Source organism: Fusarium keratoplasticum, chromosome 4 (assembly GCF_025433545.1).
Source record: "Fusarium keratoplasticum isolate Fu6.1 chromosome 4, whole genome shotgun sequence".
In the NCBI taxonomy this organism is placed as follows: Eukaryota; Fungi; Ascomycota; class Sordariomycetes; order Hypocreales; family Nectriaceae; genus Fusarium; species Fusarium keratoplasticum.
Window position 1 is genome coordinate 4,248,594 of NC_070532.1, and position 20,999 is coordinate 4,269,592.

The window sequence follows — 20,999 nt, forward strand, 5'->3', positions numbered from 1 at the left end:
AGCATCTGCCCTTCTCGACACCCAGCCTCGAGGTATCTTAGGAACAGTAGTCTCCCTAGTTTATTTGGTCGTTCTGATCATTGCGTTCCAAGGTATTGGTGAGTTCTTTCAAAATATCTCTTCTATAAATCGTCTCACAGTAGGCACAATGGCACAAGCGACCACTCAAACCGTGCCTTTTCTGTTAATCTTAGCAAATGCTTTAATGTCTGCTGCTTCCGAAGAAGCCTGGCCTGTATTGGTGTCTCGGAAACTGCCATACACTCCAAGTCACTGCATGCCGGACTCTCCACGGGTTCAAGTTATCCGTACCGCTGTCTTAGTTCGCCATAAATGAGTTAAGAGCGCTTCCAAGAGAAGAATGATCCGGGGCATGGATGGTAAATGTTTGATCGAGTCTTTCCAATCCCAGCATATGTTTTCACTCGTTTCAGTACCCTGAATGCCTAGCATGTCGTGCCCCTGGAGTTGATGGCTCGCTCCGGTGCTGCTGCCGAGGTAAAGTTGAGAGATCGAATAACCTTGATGCAAGACTAAGTATTCTATGCGTACAAAAATATTTATACGTTGAGCGCAGAGAATAACCTCAAGGTCAAAGCCATGTTGTTCTCATCAGTGAGGGATGTCGACCCAGGTATTACAGAACAAGTGAACGCCACTTTAGGCTATAGAAAACCTTGAAGCTTCTTGCCAGAGTTATAGTGTAATTGCTGATTCCTTAGCTCGTTGGGTAAGCTGTGGAATATGGGCTATCTCATGAATACCCCTTCATGTTGGTGAGTTCGCTTTCTCTGCCTGGGAGCGGACAACTCAAACGCAGCGAGTAATCAAAGGCCTGAGTCTTATAAGTATTCATAACAACTGCTTCTTTTCATCCTTACTTGCGGCATACCACCTTACTTATTCCGGGAATTATGCCCTGAGTTACCCATAACGAGGGCACAGAGTTGCACGATCGTTGAGTATTCAGCGAGGCGTAGTCATTGTTAATTCTATGGGGCTAGAATGGAACCGGGTTGAGGAAACCATGCGACGTTTGTTTCCTGCCGGTTACTTTATCTGCGAATTGCTCATTTTGTCATCTGCCAGCCATCATCACACCCTTGGGAGCTAACATGAGTTCAAGTGTTCCAGGTACTCGAGGTTTTCAACATCCCTCACTAGTACAATATAGCTACAGGCACAAATTCAGAAACTATTCTAAGCGAAAATGATCATTTTCAATAACTCCTTCGCAACCGGGCCTTGGGACAACCCTTCTACGCTGAAACTGTATACTGTCTTCCGGCTCAGTTATCCTGTCAAGGGCCGGGCTTCAACTATATCAAAAAGCACAATATCAACGAAACTGTATAATATCTGCTGGTTGGGGCTATAGTTGATGGCTCAGGAGAGGGTTATTTCCACCTTCACATCCATCTTGACACGAGGTTCTAGCAACCGGATCCACAACACTGGCCTAGGATCCATGGACGTCAAGTCAACACCGCAATAGAAAGTGGCCGTGACTCGCTGACAAGAGATACTTTCACCATTTTCCTCATGGTAGTGACAGGCTGCCTTTGGCAAAGAATGATCAACCCACGCTGACACACTGCCGGTAAGGTAGCACGTTAGACGGCGAAGGGGCAACGCGAGCTTGAGGGATGTTGTCAATTGACTCGCAATCACAGGCAAAGGAATTGTAAGATAAAGAGAATCGGACGTACTATCTACGTTTCAATTACACAGTCTCTTCTATCCCGCAGTTTGGGTCTTGGACTCCGAGGGCATGTGGTAATGGGGACGCCATTGTACCTGTTGGATATTCACCTTGCAAAGGGGACAATGACGTATGAATGTAAAGCATCAAAACTTATTCCACCTCGTTTAAAGCGCCTTGATAAGCATTGACGATTGCTTAGGAGGTAGGCATTCGGACACGTTCAAGGAGCTGACTTGCAGGATGGTCTTTTAGAACACCAAGGACACATGTGATTTGCGACAGGTATATGCCTGACATGCGACAGTCCTTCAAGTGTCTTTCGAGTCGGCATTGGTATTGGCATTGGGATTGACCTCCACCGTGTTTGGCCCGGACAATTACACCTCGGGCAATGCATGCTATGCATGAGGCCCATGCCGTTGTTACTGCCGAATTGTTGGCATTGGTAGAATTTACAACCAACAACCACTCCTATGGGATTTTGGCTGACAGCACGGGGCGCGCGGGTCAAGCAGTGACCAGTCACGAAGGAAAGGGAACGGACTGGAGGATGGCTCAGGCTGACACGCGCTGGAAGGTAAGGGAATAGAATCCGGGGGCCCGGCGGGCTCTTGTGATTTGCAGCCAAGCGAAAGAGACCCTGGCAGGGATCCCGGCCTCCCCGCCCCTCCAACAGAAGAGTTGAAGCCGTTGAAGAAGAGGCAGCAGCCGCTGGGTTCCGGTGGCCGGAGGACGGGCGGGTGGGTGTGTTGGTCCAGGCCGTGGGATCCCGTATTACTTGCTAGCAGGGTCCTGGGAAGCGGCCCCACTGAACCTTCTAGAATGACGTCCGGCTAAGCGCAACTCCTCGATACAAGCACTTGGATTTACCGCCCGCTTCAATGATGCTTTCCCGAGTGTATGGCGGGCACTAAACTTAGTCGAGCCGACGCGGGGTGGGAGTTTGAGATGCGCTTGATAGTTATCGGGTCTGGCGGTGATGTGTATTGATGTTTAGAATTGATTCATTCGGAAAAGACACGGCATGCACAACCTTGTAAACGCACTCTCTGTCACACTTGAGTGTCTTTTAAAGTGTCATCCATCCATCAATCCATGACCAACTTTCAACCAAGAGTCGATTGACAGATAGTCAGTTCCCAGCCTCCTCATCGTGTTGCGTGGTGTTGTGTTGTAAGCCCAACTCGGCTTGGGTGGCCACCTATGCACCGCTCCGTATGGACACCTCACACACAAACGCGGCGCCTCAACACAGCCCGCCTGTTCCCTCCGTCGTCATGAACGAGAGACCCCTTTCATGCCCTTTTGCCTGCCTCGCCGTTTGATCCATTTCCTCATCGTACCTGGTCCTTGTTTCATTGGCCCTTTGCCTGCAGTTTGGCTGGCTGCTCTGTTCGTGGTGGGGGTGGGAAGCGCGTGGTGGCCTTGTCCGGGGGTGCAAGTACCGGGTACTCGCACGGCAGGCGGTCTGACAGCGTGTCACCCGGTCTCCGAGACCTGCGATTCGGCTTTGCCATGCCCCCCGGGCCCTCAGCAAGGCCAGTCCAGTCACAATTTCCTTCTTCAATAGGTGATCAAGCTGGAGCCCAGCCAAGCCCCATCCATCAGCAAGACGCTCAGGCTCCCGTCACTGAACAGCCAGTCAGCCTTCGCAGGGCTCCAGCCTTTTTCTTTTTTTTCTTTCTTCTTCGACTTGCTCTTGGATGCTGTGGACATGGCAGCGAGGAAGCCGACAGGTTGAAAATGGGACGGATTAGCCTGGACTAGCCAACCGTCTGCCCCATCTAGGAAGTCATCAACATTGACACGCAGTCTCACACAGGCCCAAATTGCTTCCCGTCTCCCGTCAGGCTGGAAAGACCCTGGAGAAACAAGGTGCCAATTGTGCCCGGGCGCCCATTAATTGTGCAGACCAAACCACTTGAGATCAAGACCAAGACAACCTAAGACCAGACCAGGCGCGGGCCCCAGCTGATAAATCGGCTGGCCGTCGTCGCTTGTCACTCGTCACTGACTGTCTCCCAGTCACCGTCACTGGTGGTCCAAGGTCAAGGGTCAATTTCTCCTTCATCTTTCATCCTCCCCTGCCCCCCAGCTCTTTACTTTTTGATCATCTCTTTTTCGCTTTCCTGTCCGTCATCTCTGATCTGTCCTGTCCTGTCTCCTTCTTGTCTTTCTGCCTGGCTTGGCTGTCTGGGTCCAGTTGCTCACTCCATCACCACCAGTCTACAATCGCCATCCCGTCAACTCTCCCCGTCACATACAACTGCCCCCTTCTGCTCTACCCCTACCTAGTCCGGCTCCCTCTGCTTCTCCCACACGCACACCCCCCTTTTAGGTTCAGAGCCGCCCCCGAGCCGCACCTCGACTGTTCCCGGAGCCACTGGAGACGCGGCCCCGAAAAAAAAAATCGGTTTTTTTCCTAACGCCCGTTTAGGGCATCGAGTCAGGCAGTGAGGTATCCGGCATAACCTTGTTACGGGGATTCTTGGGAATTCTTCCATCCGTATCGATTTCTCTGGCACAAATGAAGAACTTCTTTGGTAGCGGCAAGAAGCCATCATCTTCCACGTCTTCCTCAAGGAAGCCCACCAACGGAGCAAACGAGCATTCGAGTCTCGACGACCGTGAACGTGACGATACCGCTCAGTCGCACTCGGAGTCTTCGTCGCCCACACGATCTCCGACAAAATCTTCTTCATCTAGGAGATCATCCAGGCCTGCCTCTTACGCAGAGTCAAACAAGTCTTCACACTCGTCTAGACTCTCGAGGCATTCTACCGACGCGGGCCACCGCTCCTCCCGCCGGCCTAAATACGAGCCCGCCACTCACCCGCTCAACCTCCCACCCGAAGAGCGCAAACGCCTGTCTGCTCTCGCCGCCGCCATGAACGGCAGCTCTATGGATATCGACGGCGAGCCTGTCAACGGCGCCCGAGCTACCACTCCTCCGAACCCTTCCGCCCAGACCAACTTTTCGGTGCCTATTCCCAACGGCTCTACTCATGATGGCGCCCCCCCTCCTCCTCCCCACAAGTCCAACCCCTCCAGCCCGACTCCTACGCCAAAGGATGATGCCGAATCCTACAAGGCTGCCGGAAACCGTTTCTTCAAGGACAGAAACTATTTCAAGGCTATCGAGCAGTACAGCAAAGGTATGATTTTATCTGAGAAGCGTTGCTCATTCGACTATCTCGGGCCTGAGGTCAGCCTTCAGATTGCTGACATTTTTCTGTAGCTGTCGACCTATTCCCTTTCGATGCCACCTATCTAGGCAACCGAGCTGCTGCTTACATGTCTAATGGTCAATACGAGCATGCTCTTGAGGATTGCTCCCGGGCTGCCGACTATGACCCCCAGAATGCCAAGATCCTCCTGCGTCTTGCCCGCATCTACACCGGCCTAGGCCGCCCGGAGGAAGCCATGACAACCTTTAGCCGCATTGACCCTCCCCCATCTGCCAAGGATATGGCCCCGGCCAAGGAGATGCTGCACCATATTGAGTCAGCTCGCAACACCCTTCAGCGAGGTTCTGGATCTGGAATGTCCATGGTTCTTCACGCTCTTGACCTGGCTGAGCGTGGCCTCGGCCCCAGCGTCACCAAGCCCCGCAAGTGGCAGTTGATGCGGGGAGAGGCCTATCTCCTGATGGGACGTGAGAACTCCCTGGGCGAGGCGCAGAACATTGCCATGTCTCTGCTGCGACACAACAACCAGGATCCCGAGGCACTTGTCCTTCGTGGACGCGTGCTGTACGGCCAGGGAGACAACGAAAAGGCTATCCAATGCTTCCGTATGGCCATTAGCTGCGACCCCGACTTCCGTGATGCAGTCAAGTGGCTCAGAATTGTGCAGAGACTTGACCGCATGAAGGAGGATGGCAATGCCGACTTCAAGGCTGGTCGTCTGGAGGATGCCATCCAAAAGTACACCAATGCCCTGGAGATTGACCCCTCCAATAAGAACATGAATGCGAAGCTGCTACAGAACCGGGCGCAGTGCAAGATCAAGCTTAAGCAGTTTGATGATGCCATCGCTGACTGCGAACGCGCCATTAGCCTCGATCCTGGCTACACCAAGGCTCGCAAGACCAAGGCCAACGCGTTGGGCGGTGCAGAGAGATGGGAGGATGCTGTGAAGGAGTGGAAGACAGTCCAAGAATTCGACCCCGAGGACCGTTCAGTCCTAAGGGAAATCCGCAGGGCGGAGCTGGAGCTGAAGAAGTCTCAGCGAAAGGACTACTATAAGATCGTAGGCGTTGAGAAGACAGCCACACCCGACGAAATCAAGCGAGCCTACCGCAAGATGGCTGTCAAGCTCCACCCCGACAAGAACCCCGGTGATCCCCACGCCGAGGAGAAGTTCAAGGACTTGCAGGAAGCCTATGAAACCTTGAGCGACCCTCAGTAAGAACACCCTCCCCAGATGAAGCAGAGGCATGTGCTAACAAACTCCACAGGAAGCGAGCCCGTTATGATAATGGTGATGACCTCGTCGATCCCAACGACATGTTCGGCGGAGGCGGCATGGGTGGAGGCATGGGCGGCATCGACCCCGAGATTCTGTTCAACATGATGGGTGGCCAGGGCGGCTTCGGCGGCGGTGGCTTCCGGTCAGCGGGCGGTTTCCCTGGCGGCGGTGCCAGCTTCAGCTTTGGCGGTGATCCTCGACAACAACGTGGTGGTTACCCCGGCGGCTTCAACTTTTCATGACCAGCCGACTCAGACCAAGACTCTGAGGATCGAGAGTACGATACAACGGACGACGAAGAGGAAGAGGAAGAGCATGACGATGATGACGACTATAAAGCCCCCTTTGCCGAGAACCCACGAGCAGGAGCCCCCAAGAACAGCAAGCTCCGAGATCATATCGAGCAGCGCCGAGAGGCCCATGATCGGCTCGTTGACACAGTACGGCGATACGGCACGGTGTTCCTGGCCGCTGCCGTCTTACTTCCAGCGCAAGTGGTGCTCCTGGCTCTGGTGGGCATTGGGTTCATTTACATTTGTATGAGACGCGTCCGGCACCCCGGCGGAGACCGGTTGCCGACGTTCTAGAGACGTGCTTGATCATGTTACACACAGAGGGACACTTGCACACATGCTACACAAATACCATTGCCGCGGCGTTTTTTTCAGGGACTAGTCTAGAGGATGAGAGAGATAGGCACAGGGCAGAGCTGCGGGACGGAGAGACCCGGCTCATCCCTTTTGTTCATAGTTCTGCCACGGAGGGAGGGATAGGATACTGGCGCGGACTCTTAGATCGGTTCCTTGTGGGTTGCGTCCCATGTCTGGCATATCAACTGTTATGATAATAGAGGTTTTGTCCGCCAACTTTGTCTAATGGAGTGTGAAAGAAGAATGTTTGACGTGCTTATACCAATCTCATTGTTCAGTCTTCTTGCCAGGCGGTACACCACCGGTGGCCTCGACGACCTGGGCGACGTCGTCGCGCAGCTCAGGCATGGCTGTTGTCATGTTCTCGGCGAGTGTGTCACGGAAGGCTTCGAAGGCGTGGCGCTTGCCGCGCATGAGCTGGTTGCCGCGGCGAACGAGCTCAACGAACTCACGGGTGTAGATGTCTGGATTTCGGCCGTGCTCGACGTACTCGAGGAGTTCGGGCGGTACTGATGGCAGGTTGTTGGGCGGCGATGCCGACATGTGTAGTGTGCGGAGAGACTGAGAGAGGGTTTTTCTAGAGCGTGTTAGTGGGGCGCATAGGGTAGGGAGTGTGGGGGACTCGTACATTTCGTTGGAGAGGACTTCTTTGCTTGGGCGGCCGACAGAGTCGTAGGTCGCTACTTGAACCATGATCTGGTAGAGGTCTTGAATGACGTCCTTGAGCTGCTCTGGATGGGTGTTAGCACATATTAGTAGTGTGTATAAGGACTTTGATCTTACGCTCAAGGACATTGTGGTCCACGCGATCGACGGGAGCCATTTTGTGGGATGTTGTTGTTGGTGATGGATGGTGTTGCTTGTGACAATGGATGTTGTCGCGAGGCTGAAGTTTAGAGTGCTACCTTGCGGTAAGTGGGGTGGTCTGTGCGCTGGCTCGCTCTGAATGGAAGTTGGTGTAAGAGTCAAGTTCTTGGGATTTCTGATAGGGGAGTCGCTGGTCTTTTATATTTGATTTATCTGATTTATTTGAGTTAGTGATTGAAAAGCAAAATGGGTTGGCATTTATCGTTGCTGGAGTGATCAAGGCAAAAAGTTTGAATTATTGTGTTGAGGGTATCATGATGAGTGTCACGTGCAGCTTTGACTGTATCAATGTCGCCGTATCATGTCTCTCCTTGGCTACTCTTTGAAGGGTATTTCTTTGGCTGGAGCAACCCATCATGCTCCAAGCATTCAAGATGGGCCTTGTACGCCTGCATCAAAAAAGTCGACGGCGCACTTGACGGCGAAAGCTGCCTGCTTCTCCGAAAGACCTATGTCAACCCTCTCCAAGTCAACAGCCATGATCCTATCATCACCACGGTCATCCTCTACCAGATGAAAATTGTCTAGCTTGAGGTCGTCATGCGACACTCCCGTGTTTACCAAGGCAGTCAGGGTTTCCTCTAGCAACGGCTGGAGCTCGTCGTGCCGCAGGATTGCACCTTCGGGAGTTGCGAGACAGGCACCGCCAATGTCGGACATGAGTAGAGCCCGAGTATCGTCATAGTCGATCTGGCCGAAGCAGATGGGGATGAAGCGCCCCTGGAGAGGTTGGAGCATCTCATAAGCCGCCTTTTCTAGCTCGAATTCACTCTCCCAGTATTCCTTCTGCTTCTTGAAGACAAAGTGTCGAGGCAATGCCCATTCAGGGTGCGATGACAGAATGCGGCTACTCAACACTGAAGGTAAGATCCAGAGTATGAAGTATACAATGCTATCCACCATGGTTGGAATTGTGCTGAGGCGGAGGACGTTGGGATGCGCCGTGTCAGCTGGTGACCCGGTTGCTTCGAGAATGCGGCTCCCAAAGCGAAAGTACTGGCTCAACAGGTCAGCACGATGTTTCGCTTCAGTCGAGAGCTATCACGGACAATGGTTCTCGAGCGTAGCGCATTTTGGGTAGATGGACGTCGGCTTGAAGAGGAACTGTGAGCCGGGCTGGACAGTGGGCTGGCACTTGGACCCGGAGACGGAGTCGGAATGGGCTCATCTAGTCCCCCGTAGTTTGCACCGAAGCCATTCCCATTCATAGCGCTGAAATTCACAGAGTTGCACAGCGTATGAATTTAAACCAGCTTTGATTAATGCTGGGTGCGAGTCCATTAGGAGAAGTAAATCTTAGGAGAAAGGAGGCGCAGAGAAAAGAGCCCACCGCTAATACAGCCTTATACAGTCACACCCAACAGTCATGTCACCGCACCTCAACCACAAAGTAACTAACCTGTACGACAACCAACAACCTCTCAACTAGGCATCACGATTCTTCTAATCCTTTACTTTCATCGGTTTTCGATTTTCTCATTTTTTATTAAGAGCACCCATATCGTTTTACTTTGCACTTCTACCAGCTCAGTCAACAACAACCCAAGTGTCACCAGCATGCCCAGGAGCGCTCTCGTTTGCCAGTCTCGCCTCTTCACCTATTGTTTGTTCTATCCATGGCCTCACTACGCATTATTTCGCGATTCCCTAGGCTCTGTCTACCTTTCATACAGCTCGCCAGCCATCTGAGGTCGGGTATCATGGGCCCATACAGCACGGCCAAGCATCACATCCTGCAGCACCCTGCAAATCCAGTTGCAGAGACCAAGTACACCACGGCATCCGACAAAGAATGGGCGCGGAAATATGCGCCCATCTCGAACATCATTGTCCGCTCCTTCGTTGCTGACGATGGCCTGACCCACGCCAACTTTGATAGTGCCTTCATGCCCCTCGACGCTGATGACGCGCTGCGGATGAGCGAGCTCGCTGTTCCCGCCAACAACAGGCATTGGCGGCTTGAATTCGAGGCCGACTGTGAGAATTGGTTCAATACTGAAGTGGCCAATGTCACCCTCGCAGCCTGGAAGAGTTATCCCAGTGTGGTTCAAGCGTCGCATTGCAAACCCCTTTCTGGTCGCGGCATTTCGGAAAATGTCGACTCTACCTTCTCGGCCAAGTTTTCAGGAGAGAGAGCACCGTTAATTATTGGTGAGATGAAGAGGAATCTTATCTCGGCTGCAGCCTGGCAAACTGGCAACATATTGGGTCAGGGGTCCCAGATGAAGCTCTCTCGAGAGCTGCGCGGGTATGTACTTGCTGACATCAAGGTACGCCATGACTAACTCTCTGGGCAGATATGCCTGCAAGTACGAATGCCCTCAGGTCTTTTGCTTCGATGGGTCAACATTACTCATTCTACAGTTTCGTGCACTACGGGCTAAGGACCTCGAAGATGAGCGATGCTGGGTCGATTGCTGGGTGCTTCCCAGAACAACCAGTTCCTGCACACTACGCTATGCCTTGTACAGGCTCCTGGCCCAAGGTTGGAGGCGATACCAGGCAGAGTTCTCGACACCATCTTTCACCGTCGGGGGTCTCACTCCTTGCTCTCGAGAGTTCTTTACCGGGCGGCCCATCTGGGAGGGCGAGGAGGATAGTTTTCCTTCCCACCCAGGCGGTTATCGACGATCCGTGGACGCAGCTACCGGGGCTTTGATGTGGACTCATGAAGAGTCTCCAACCAAGATGGAAACCGGTTCTTTTTGGTGAGGTTGGCTAATGCCGGGTGGTTAGAGACAACAAAGACACAATATCAACTGCCTAAATACCTTACTAATGATCTCTCATTTTGTCTCATGCCTTGTACCTTGGCATCATTTCTCTCGACGCAAGCCAATTTTGGTGTTAACAAGATGTTGCGGTGAAATACCATATCGCCCAGGCAGTCTACTCGGCCATGTTAGTGTCCATCATCGCCATGTGCGTGTAATTCCGGGACAAGTTATTCTCTCCTAGTGACTCTCACTTGGTAATAAGAAAGAAGATCCGGGTCCCTACAGATGCACGCTGACGCCATGTTTATATGCCCTGCCTCTTATGTCACCACCAACTGAAGCTGATCCATTTCAGGCGCAAGTTGCCGAGACATAAAACATGCTTCATTCGGGAGAGCAGCACAGAGACTCATCAAGCCGAGCCGCGTTTCTTGCTCGACCTGGATCTGCCTGTCTGCTTGCGCCAATAGGATGAGTACCCGGGAGCGGAAATGGCAGGTTGCTTGCATTGTTTGCCTGCAACATGGCTACTTGTCAACGGTGGTGGGCCCCGGCTCTAGAGAAGCACCCAAGAGGTTGATTACTGGAACTGGCTGTTTCCATGTAAGTTGCTTCTTCCGTTGAAGAGGTTGCATTGGCATGGATGTGCTCCCGGACCAGGATGGGCTGTCTGATGTCCAGGCAAGAGAGAATTCGCTACTACCAGTCAGGGGAGAAATGGCGTGTCTCAACACTGTGTTCTTTGTCTGGAAACCTATTTGCTTCTTCTCTCGGTAGTATTGAGGTCTCTCACATATCATGTTGCTTAAGCTCCGCCCCTGAACCTCAGCTCCCAGCCCACACTCGCCAACTCTACAAGAGTAGCCACAATCATTCTAGCACGGCAGGTTCTTTGTCTTAACCAAGGGTTAGCTCTGGAATAAGACATTTGGCATAGGCAGAATTGAAAATGAGCTTCAAACCTGCATGATGCTGCACCAACTCTTGATAGCCCCTCCGCTCAAAGAAACCTCAGTTTCCTATAGAGTTGGGAAAGGTATAAGATGTCTCTTCTTTTTTCAACTTCAACCTTCTTCGGGTTTCTCTCCTTCATGCCAAAGAGGATCTCTTCCATTTCATTCCGTCACCTAGTTGAGCATCGACTCCATCACCCAGGCTCACCGCCAGCACTGCCAGGATGCCGTCACAGAGTCAGTACGTGGACTCCAAGTTCCTGTTCCCCCACACCTACCGTGAAGGCAACAAGTGCATTGGTTGGACCAAGTCCCGTCGATACTGCAACAATCCGATCAGCCAGGGGAAGCATCTCAGACATCTCCTCCTCATGGAGCAGCTCAACGAGCTGTCTCTCGCGGAGCAGATCACCTCTCCCCTCCTCGAACAGGCCGTAGAGTTGCGTCTCTGCTATAAGCATTTGGAGAATCACCTTGCTCCCGAGCTGGAGAAGGCTCAGAGAAAGCTCATGATAGCCCTGGATGATTCTGAGGTGTGTATTCAAAAGACTTTGTGTGATATCCTGCCACTGACAATGTGCAGAGACAGGGAGCTGCCCAGTATCAGCCAGCTAGAACTCGCACCAGACTTCCTGAGAATACTGCTCCAGTTTCCAGACCTGAGGTTCCGTCTGTGCCTCCTCGCAGCCCAACAACCCGGATTCCGACTGCTCATATTCCGGCTGCACGCACACCGCGTGTCCGTTTCACCTCATCTGCCCGCCGCCCAGCCGGTGAGCCGTCGGCAGCGTATGCCCCTAGCCCTCGCCCAGCCACAGCTCGCCGTGCCACACCCGTTCCTAGTCCAGTTGCTCGGCCTCCAGCTGTCAACGACTACATTTCGCCGGCCTACGCTCCAGGTATCCGACCTCAACAAATCCGTGTTGCAGAGGCTCGCATCCCTCCTACTGGACCTCTGCCTCCTCACCCAGCCATTCGATTCTGGGAGCCCGCCTCTGAGTACGGCAATCAATTAGGAGGCCAGTCGCATCCATGGGCCAGAATTGAGCCCCTGACTCCCCCAACTAGTCTCCCATCCCCTCGGGACGACACTCACGACAGTGATGTCACCGTTGGTCGTTCCATGAATAGCACTGCTGCCACCATCTACATCCCCTCAGACTCTGAAGTTGAGAGTGCATCTAACGACGACGATGATGATGACAGCTCGGAGGATGAGGGACCAGCGGATGCAAACAGCCGAGTCTATCCCATGGGGTTCTGGCACCGCTACGACAAGAAGTGGGATTCTCTTGAGGACAACGGCCGCGTCATAGGAAAAGTGAGTATCCTGACTTCCCGTTTGCTTGAAAGTGACACTCACAGACTGCAGGCTCTCGAGGAGCAGATCCCCTGGCCCGTGTACGGCAACAGCTACCCGACCCCGGAGAATGTGGAGGCCTTTTACCACGATGCCGTTATTGGTTTCACGGCCCGAAGTGACCGTATCCTCGTCATGGGAAACGAGTGTCGACGCTGGGCGCCCAAGAACCTCAAAAAGGTGCTGGGGAAGCGCATCTTCAAGGGAATGTTTGCCGAGACGCTGCAGATGATTTACTCTGTGGCCAGAAGCTGCCACGACCGTCTCATCTCTGAGGCTGGGGGTAATTGAACTGGTGGTGAGGCTGAAGTGGTGGCTGGGATAGCAGTTTGGATATGCTCGTGGTTGGATAACATTGACAAGGGTGTTTGTTTGGACGTGATACAGGGAGGCCACACAAGGCTGGATACTTGAGACATGTATCTTTTCTTTGAACAAGTATCATTACAATCATCTAAACCAATTAGGAGGCTTTGAGCAAAATGACGAGTAATTATTCACACATCCATTAAGCCCCTTTATGATCATGTGGTCATGTGGTGTGTAGTCAAACAGAATTGTGTAAATGGCCGTCTAAGGATGGCCAACTGGGAATGAGTGTAAAAATTCAACAGAGATACCCGTATGAAGCGAGAAAGGGCTGGTCGGGTCTGGTACTTCATGTTACTGCAAAGTGCAAACGCCTATGATGCAGGTCCCCGCTCCTGAGGGTTGTTTGCTCTTGCCCGTCTGCCAGCAACTGGCCATGTCTGCTTGACCTTGACCGACATTTTTTTTTCTTCCTTTCATCTTCTTCTCTTTCATCTCTTGAATTCAAAGACTTCTTGTGTCTTGAGAACAACTGCTTCCTTTGTTGTTGTATTGCGGAAACAACTGCTTCTATCAGCCACCATGAATCGCCAACCACTCCCCAGCGCCCCCAGGAGGACGAATGATGAAGTCGAGGACTACACAATTGAAGAGAGAAAGACTCTTGATAGCATTGAAAAAAAGTATACCATAAAATTTCCTCTGAAGGCGACTTACACCTCATTAACGGGGCCTGAATCCTTTCGTGAGCTGGTCCAGAACTGGTACGAAACCTTTCTTCCTCATGTGTTTATAAGGAGCATGGAGTCTTACGTGAACCACCCTCTTTTGATTCAACAGGAGAGACGCAATTACTGTCTCGTACAAGACCGAGATGGACATCGTCGAAGAACGCAACAATACTGAAATCATCTTCAAGGCGTATGGACGCAGCACAGGGTCTGAATGCCTCGGTTGCATCTTATTCAGGGGCCACAACGGAAGAGGCACCGTCGAGCTCACCAACCGCAATTCTAGGCTGGAGCCCTATCACCTCGACCTAGGTGGCACCACCAAAGCCGCCAACCAGGACCTTGCGGGCTTCCACGGCGAGGGCCTCAAGCTCGCCTTGCTGGTCCAGCAGCGAGAAGAGCATAACCATTCCGTCCGCTGCACTACCGGTGGCTTTGGCTGGTGCTTTGGGTATACCACCCAGGCTAACCTCGCCACACACCTGACTCGTCTCAGTGAGGGAAATGCGCGGAGAAAGGACAAACACCCGCAAGGTACTCTTGCTCCCTTTTACCCAAATTATAAGACTGATGTCAGGTTCGTTATCGGCGAGATCAAGAAAGCCAAGAACGAGCGAGGCGAGACCGTCAGATGGAGCCCCGTGAAGCGTGAAGAATTCGAGTCCTGGTGCACCACCGTCCTCGCTTTTCAGGAACTCGACAAGAACAGCGTCCTGAAGACAAAATATGGCGAGATTATCATGGATCCCAAGCACAGAGGTAGCCTCTACCTCAAGGGTCTGCTCATGCGCAGATCTACGCGCTCTTGCTCGGCCAGCATGACGGGCAAACCCCTCAAGTACGGCTACAATTTCCAGAATGGCACTACAAACCGAGATAGAAGAACTCTGGGCTCAGCCGAGGAGGAGGGCCGTGCTATCCTCGCAATCTGGCAAGCGGCGCTGGTTGAACGGCCTGGCCTCGTGGGCGAACTCTCTGACATCCTCAACTCTTCAGATCCCCAGTGGGCAGAGGTTTCCATGCTCCGTGTCGGCTTGCTACCTGATACCGCCGACAAGCTCGCCCAACACCTCCTTTCGGATACTTCCAAGTGGTATTACTCTCCTAGGGAGAGAGAAGAGGTATGAGACATGCCCTTACGCTGCATAATCAGCCAATTGATGCGCCCCTAGAATCCTGGGCTCGACACGATCATCGCGAGCCTCGGCCGCCAGGGGTTCGCACTCGCAGTCGAGTACTGGGATACTTTGGCGTCGTATGGCCTTGTCCGTACCGCGAAGAGTGGGCAGCGAGGCCACTTCCGGTCTGCCACCACCGTCACCATTCCGAGAGATCAATTCGCCCGGCAAATGGAGAGGATGCTCCGAGCATGCCTAAGAGCATGCCCCCAGACCAGCTCTTCAAAGCTCGAGTTTGTACAGGCCGGTTGTCTCTCATTGAGGGCATTCTTCCAAGAGAAGGACGGCGGGCTGGTCAGAGTCCATGAGAGATGGCTCCATCGAGCCACCGTCATGGGCGGGTTCGCCTTCCTAGAAGATGTGTCCGAGGTTTACACTTCCTTGCATGCTTGTAAGCTGCTATTTAAGGACATCGTGGACCAGTTGGGGGACGGTGCTTTTGCAAATCCCGATGCACAGGCTAGTGTCGGGCAGAAAGAGTAGCAGTTGGTGCTGGCCAAGGAGAGACTGACAGAGTATGCTCACCATCATTCCACTCTCACGCTCAAGACAATAGACAAGGACTCTACTATAGTCGTCACATGGGAGGTCTTGAAGAGTTCCATGGGCGATCCTTCGTTCGAGGTTGCTCTTCATGATGCTTCGACCTGCTTAAGCCTCAAGGACAAATTGCTTGCCAAAGACGGTAAGGAACCAAGGCCCTTGAATCTATCATATCATCCAGTGACGCGCTAACTGTTACCGATAGTTGACGAGAGTGATTCTGTCTGCCCCTCTCAAGTGCACAGCTCTCAGCGAAGAGCCACACAGACTACACAAACAGAAGCCTGCTGCAGAGTAGTAAGTGTCATGGGAAAATCTCGCGCCGGCGAGTCGATGAAGTATGCGGCAAAATTCTGCAATGTAAAGAAAGGAACACGATACTTTGCCATCGTCTACCGGCCTGACAAGCCCTCGTCCCTTGTCGTTGCGTCAAACATGGGCGGTCTTCCCGGCAACACTCATGGGGCTTCAAGGCAAGGCTCCAGACGTCTTGTTCTGTATTGACAACTTGTGCTAACCAAACCAGAGTTCCATCGGATACGAGAGCTGAACCTCAACAAATACCCTCATACCCCTTTACAGGAGGCCAAGCCTTCCCCCAAACACCATCACCCTTTCCAACCGGCCAAGGCATCCCCCATACGCGGCCGATCCAGGGCCAAGGCATGCCCGTACCAACATTCGCAGGCGGCTTTTATCCTCAATGGCCCAGTCCCCAGGTGGTCAACCAGCTCCCAGTCAAGGCCCTGCGTCAAGTCAACTACCATCATCCCGCTCAAACTGTCCCTGGATACCTCAGGGGCAATGAAGGCATGGGCCAGCCTTTTCAAAAGCGTAACCGCACTGGCTGACTCGTTTCATGAGCAAGTTCAAGGGGTAGCTACCAGAATTATGGTTTGGGATGTTGAGCGCGCATTTTCGCCAGAGCAAGGTAAGAGGAGGATTTGAGGAGCGGCAGAGGGAAAGGGATACAATTATGATGTTTAACGAGCCAATCTTGATGGATCTTAGCGGGATATTCTAAAAGTTTTCCTTTAGCAATACCACTTTCATTTCAACAAGGTGTTTGGCTTCCTACTTCAGGAGAGGCGTTCGACCTTGGATCAACTGACCCTGAGTGTTTACCAAGTGCACATGTTGGCTACACGTGCTTGACTCGTCATCTTCACGGCTGCAGTTTCTCTCGTCACCATGCATCAACACGAGCATGGCTAATTAAACCACGCAATCAAGGTAACTCAACATTCCAACTCGAAAGCTTCTCTTTCGCTTACAGCCAAGGACACGCCCTCTTTCGTTTCACCATTTCAGCCTCCTCCGAAGCCGCCGAAGCTACTGCAAGCCCAAGTCTGATCACCGGCATCTCCAGCGCACGAGCAAAAACAACATGCAAATGGGTTATAAATATCTTTAAGCTCATCATTTTTTTCACGGCGTCACCGTTTTAATGACGAGGCTTTTCACATGTGCACAGATATCAACAAGTTTTCGAAACAACCGATATCCAGATTCACTATCCTAATCCCTTCTCATCCCTCCCTCGTCGTCACCAGCCTCTCTCTCACAAATAAACATCAAATATATACAATAGAAATTAAGAATGGGTAATAGAAGAGAAGAAAAGAAAAGAAAAGCCATTCCTCACCTTGCGGCAGAGAACAGCAGTATAAAGACCTCCTCCATCACCCCCAAAAGAGGTGATGTCACTGTAGAAGATTAAGACGGATGGGGGAAAAAAGACACGAAAGAAATAGAATTAGAAGAAAAAAGAGAAAAAAAGAAACCGCCCTCCCATTTTACCCTGTCATTCACATGCGTAATATCCAAGCATCCTGTTTCCAGGAGCCGGACGCTTTGCCCTATAGTGTCCCAATCCCAAGTTCAGTCGTCAAAAAGGAGCGTAATGTCGTTTGCCTGGCTAGGCATCTCGTCTGTTGGCCAACGCCGTGATATTAAAAGTCGTGTCCCTCTTTTTATCCCGGACAGCCGTTTATCCCAATGAGTTTCAGAGGAGAGAAGAGAAGGGAGCAGAAAGAAAACCTGGGCGGTGTTTTTTTAAAGAGTCCAATCGTGCCGCATTTAGAAGAGAGCAATGGCACCGACGACACCAGCCATGAAGGCAAGGACAGGGGCCTTGTTGGCGGCAGCAGCGCCAGTAGGGACCTCAACGGGGGCCTCGGTGGGAGTGGCAGGGATGGTGACCTCGGGCTGAGTAACCACCTCAGTCTCGGGGAGCTGGACGGTGGTGGGCTGAGGAGCCACAGTCTCATAGACGGTGCCGCCACCGACGGTGTAGACAATCTTGGAGTACTGGGTGACAACCTCGCCCTGGCCGACAGTCTTGACGATAGTCTCGTAGACAGGGATGGTGGTCTCAACCTTCTCAACGATGACAGAGGTCGAGGTGTAGACGTTGGTGATGACCTCACCCTCAATGGTCTTGGTGACGGTGATGGGGCAGAGGCTGTACTTGGTGTTGTAGACGACAACGTGCTCCTGCTTGGTCACGTCGGGCTTCTTGACCTGGTCGTAGATGGTGGTCTCAACCTTCTCGACAATGTAGTCGGTCGAAGTGTAGACCTCGGTGATGACCTCACCAGCGATGGTCTTGGTGACGGTCACGGGGCAGAGGCTGGTCTTGGTGTAGTAGATGACATCCGTGGCATACTTGGTCACATCAGGCTGCTTGACGTGCTCGTACTCAGTGGTCTGCACCTTCTCCTCAATCACGCTGGTGGTGGTGTATGTCTCAACGACAACCTCTCCAGCAATGGTCTTGGTGATAGTGACGGGGCAGACAGTAGTGCGGGTAATGTACTCAACGTCGGTCTCGTACTTGGTGATATCGGGCTGCTTGACGTGCTCGTAGTCGGTGCTCTTGACAACCTCCTCAATGACACTGGTAGTAGTGTAGACCTCGGTAACAACCTCGCCGGCGATAGTCTTAGTAATCGTCACAGGGCAGACGGTTGTGCGGGTCGTATACTCGACTTCAGTCTCGTGCTTGGTGATATCGGGCTGCTTGACGTGCTCGTAGTCGGTACTCTTGACAACCTCCTCAATGACGCTGGTTGTCGTGTAGACCTCAGTGATAACCTCACCAGCGATGGTCTTGGTGATGGTCACGGGGCAAACTGTGGTTCGGGTGGTGTACTCGACCTCAGTCTCGTGCTTGGTGATGTCGGGCTGCTTAACCTTCTCGTACTCGGTGGTCTTGACGACTTCCTGGATGACGCTGGTGGTGGTGTAGACCTTGGTGATAACCTCACCGCCAATCGTCTCAGTCACGGTGACGGGGCACACGGTTGTCCGGGTGGCATATTCGACATCAGTGTACTCCTTGGTGACATCGGGCTTCTTGACTGTCACGTGGACGTCCTTGGTCTCAGTCACGACAATGGTCGAGGTGGTGAGCTCAGTCACGCAGTAGGTGCTGTATGGTGTGAGTTGACTGAGCCCGAGCATCAGAAAGATTGGTTCACTTACGTTCCCTCCTTGGTATGAGTGTAGGTGACGGGGCAGGTAGTCACGGTGGTGTAGGTCACAGCGGTCTTGGTCACGCCGTAGTCACCACCATAGCCGTAGTCGCCGCCGTCATCGCCGCCGTTGTCGCCGCCGTTGTCGCCATATCCATCATCTCCACCGTCACCGTACTCCTCTCCGCCGCTTCCGTATTCATCTCCTCCGTTGCCGTAGTCGTCCTCACCATAGTCTCTTCGGATGTTCTGGGCCAGGGCCGTGGTGGCCAAGACCAGGAGGGCAGCGCCGAACTTCATAGCGAAGGTTGTAAGAGGGCTTTGGTTTCAACGAGGGTGTTAGGAACGAGTGCTGGGGGGTCAACAAGCGATAGTGTAGTAGTGGTTGAGCGAAGGTATTAAGTAACCTGAACGAGTTGGTTACTCAAAGGAACTCGAGGCCTGTTTCGGGATGGCCGCTGATGAGAAGCTGGAGATAATGCAAGAGAGAGAGTAAAGCCAAAGAAGGTTGAGGGCCACGCTTATATCTGTATCGTGATGCTTGGGTGGCCGGGTCTCGGGGAGGAAGGGACAGAGAGGCCAGCCCGAAGTGACCATGCTGCCATGACAACTTTGCAGGCTAGTTCCAACAGACTTTGTCGTTCCAACTCCACCTCGGGTTGCATTAGACTGACTCTCGCTGCGAGGAGACGAGAATCGACGACGAGGGAGGGGGGTGGCCTTTGCCAAGACGTGATACGGACATCATCAGTCCAACCCTATTCGAACAGACTGGAGGATGTGGCTGGAGCTCACTGGAGCAAGAGCTGTGTGCAGGGAGGGTGCATCGGTAGCAAGGACGGGGAGAACTAGGACCGACCGGACGAGGCATTAGAGCTCACGGTGATCCCAGTCAGAGCTGGCCCAAGACGTGATGTCAACATCATGCACGAGGTCGGCGAGTCCCTCTTCTCTTGGACACGGCCAAGACGCCTGAGAGCTCGCTTTGGCAAGGTTCTGGGAACTCCATCCTGGACAAGCAGATCTGCAATAGCAGGGCCGATATGTCGGCCTTCCTCGAAGCTCAACAAAAGATCCTGTGGCATCCAGGCATTGACAAGGCTGCCTATCAGCTCAGGTGATGCAAGGCAAAACCAGACCCGGGCCAGTAGAAGGACGCGTCTGCTCAGTTGATCACTGGATCAGCCTAACGCTCCGTCTGGGGAACCACTGAGACGGGAAACGGCATGAGGAACCATGGGCACAGTCAGATACGAGCTGGTTTGCCATGTGCTCCTCCTCCCAACACGAACGACCATCACACAGGTCAGATAGGGCGGAACAGGGCGCTGCGCTGCAACTCTCGGGCTCAACTCGGGAGTCATTGGTTATTTCTGACGTCGGTCTCCAGGAACAGTGGTTAGGTGGAAAGGTAAAACGGACCGGGGATGAATGAGAAAGGCGGAAACAGAGCGACTAGGGCTTAGACTGCGGGCTCGACCAAACATCGACGAGTGTTTTACCTCGCTTTGCCGAGAGGCAACTAGTGTCGAGGTACCTCATGTACTGACATGCGAGACTCAGATGGATTGAGCGGTTTGTTAGTGATGTGGCCTGCGGGTCGGCCTGACAGACCAGGTCTGGTCGTCCCGTGGGAGTTGGGATGCATCCCAAAGGTCAGCGCCATCACCAATTGCTCCCCACGAGCAGCCAACAAGACGTGAAGCCCCATGCCAGGGCAGGCCGATGTGAAGCCACAGGAACCCAGCCGAGCTACGTGGACGGAGGACTTGGCGCCAACCAAGCCATGACACAAGGAAGACGCATAAACCTGCTTGCCGTGACAGCAGGAGCAAGTCGAGCAAGCGAGCAAGCGAGCGGAGCGGGCAGACGGGCAGTCGAAGTGGATAGCAAGGTGCTGACTGTGCTTGTGCCTGTGCTGTAGGTACCGCAGGTGCACGGCGTGGGTGAGCCTCTCTTGTCTCGAGGAGGCTTTTGCTCATGCCGAAGGCACCTTGCTCGGGTGGGTTAGTCAAGATCGTCACCCCATCTGTCGCCAAT

At 52.9% G+C, this 20,999-nt stretch overlaps 6 protein-coding genes and 1 pseudogene across 7 annotated transcripts, besides 1 other annotated feature; 4 read left to right on the forward strand and 3 right to left on the reverse strand.

Annotated features, from left to right (window-relative positions):
• Positions 1-4,232: 4,232 nt before the first annotated feature.
• On the forward strand, positions 4,233-6,762 carry NCS57_00635000 (J domain-containing protein; the record flags this gene model as incomplete). The annotated part of the gene is made up of 4 exons (XM_053056240.1): positions 4,233-4,860; positions 4,944-6,111; positions 6,165-6,364; positions 6,422-6,762. 4 exons carry the CDS (start codon positions 4,233-4,235, stop codon positions 6,760-6,762), a joined length of 2,337 nt encoding a protein of 778 aa, XP_052915195.1.
• Positions 6,763-7,092: 330 nt separating this feature from the next.
• On the reverse strand, positions 7,093-7,648 carry NCS57_00635100 (Mediator of RNA polymerase II transcription subunit 10; the record flags this gene model as incomplete). Its single annotated transcript, XM_053056241.1, has 3 exons — positions 7,093-7,402; positions 7,454-7,556; positions 7,609-7,648. The coding sequence occupies 3 exons, from the start codon at positions 7,646-7,648 to the stop codon at positions 7,093-7,095; spliced, it is 453 nt and encodes a 150-aa protein (XP_052915196.1).
• A 413-nt stretch (positions 7,649-8,061) lies between these two features.
• On the reverse strand, positions 8,062-8,764 carry NCS57_00635200 (uncharacterized protein; the record flags this gene model as incomplete). The annotated part of the gene is made up of 2 exons (XM_053056242.1): positions 8,062-8,692; positions 8,742-8,764. The coding sequence occupies 2 exons, from the start codon at positions 8,762-8,764 to the stop codon at positions 8,062-8,064; spliced, it is 654 nt and encodes a 217-aa protein (XP_052915197.1).
• A 580-nt stretch (positions 8,765-9,344) lies between these two features.
• Positions 9,345-10,404, forward strand: NCS57_00635300 (annotated as a pseudogene). Its single transcript has 2 exons — positions 9,345-9,940; positions 9,990-10,404.
• Positions 9,345-10,404: a sequence feature.
• A 1,182-nt stretch (positions 10,405-11,586) lies between these two features.
• NCS57_00635400 (uncharacterized protein) lies at positions 11,587-13,013 on the forward strand (the record flags this gene model as incomplete). Its single annotated transcript, XM_053056243.1, has 3 exons — positions 11,587-11,895; positions 11,946-12,683; positions 12,735-13,013. 3 exons carry the CDS (start codon positions 11,587-11,589, stop codon positions 13,011-13,013), a joined length of 1,326 nt encoding a protein of 441 aa, XP_052915198.1.
• Positions 13,014-13,613: 600 nt separating this feature from the next.
• NCS57_00635500 (uncharacterized protein) lies at positions 13,614-16,334 on the forward strand (the record flags this gene model as incomplete). The annotated part of the gene is made up of 6 exons (XM_053056244.1): positions 13,614-13,795; positions 13,872-14,883; positions 14,935-15,331; positions 15,497-15,625; positions 15,689-15,956; positions 16,010-16,334. The coding sequence occupies 6 exons, from the start codon at positions 13,614-13,616 to the stop codon at positions 16,332-16,334; spliced, it is 2,313 nt and encodes a 770-aa protein (XP_052915199.1).
• A 1,228-nt stretch (positions 16,335-17,562) lies between these two features.
• On the reverse strand, positions 17,563-19,259 carry NCS57_00635600 (uncharacterized protein; the record flags this gene model as incomplete). The annotated part of the gene is made up of 2 exons (XM_053056245.1): positions 17,563-18,916; positions 18,970-19,259. 2 exons carry the CDS (start codon positions 19,257-19,259, stop codon positions 17,563-17,565), a joined length of 1,644 nt encoding a protein of 547 aa, XP_052915200.1.
• Positions 19,260-20,999: the final 1,740 nt, after the last annotated feature.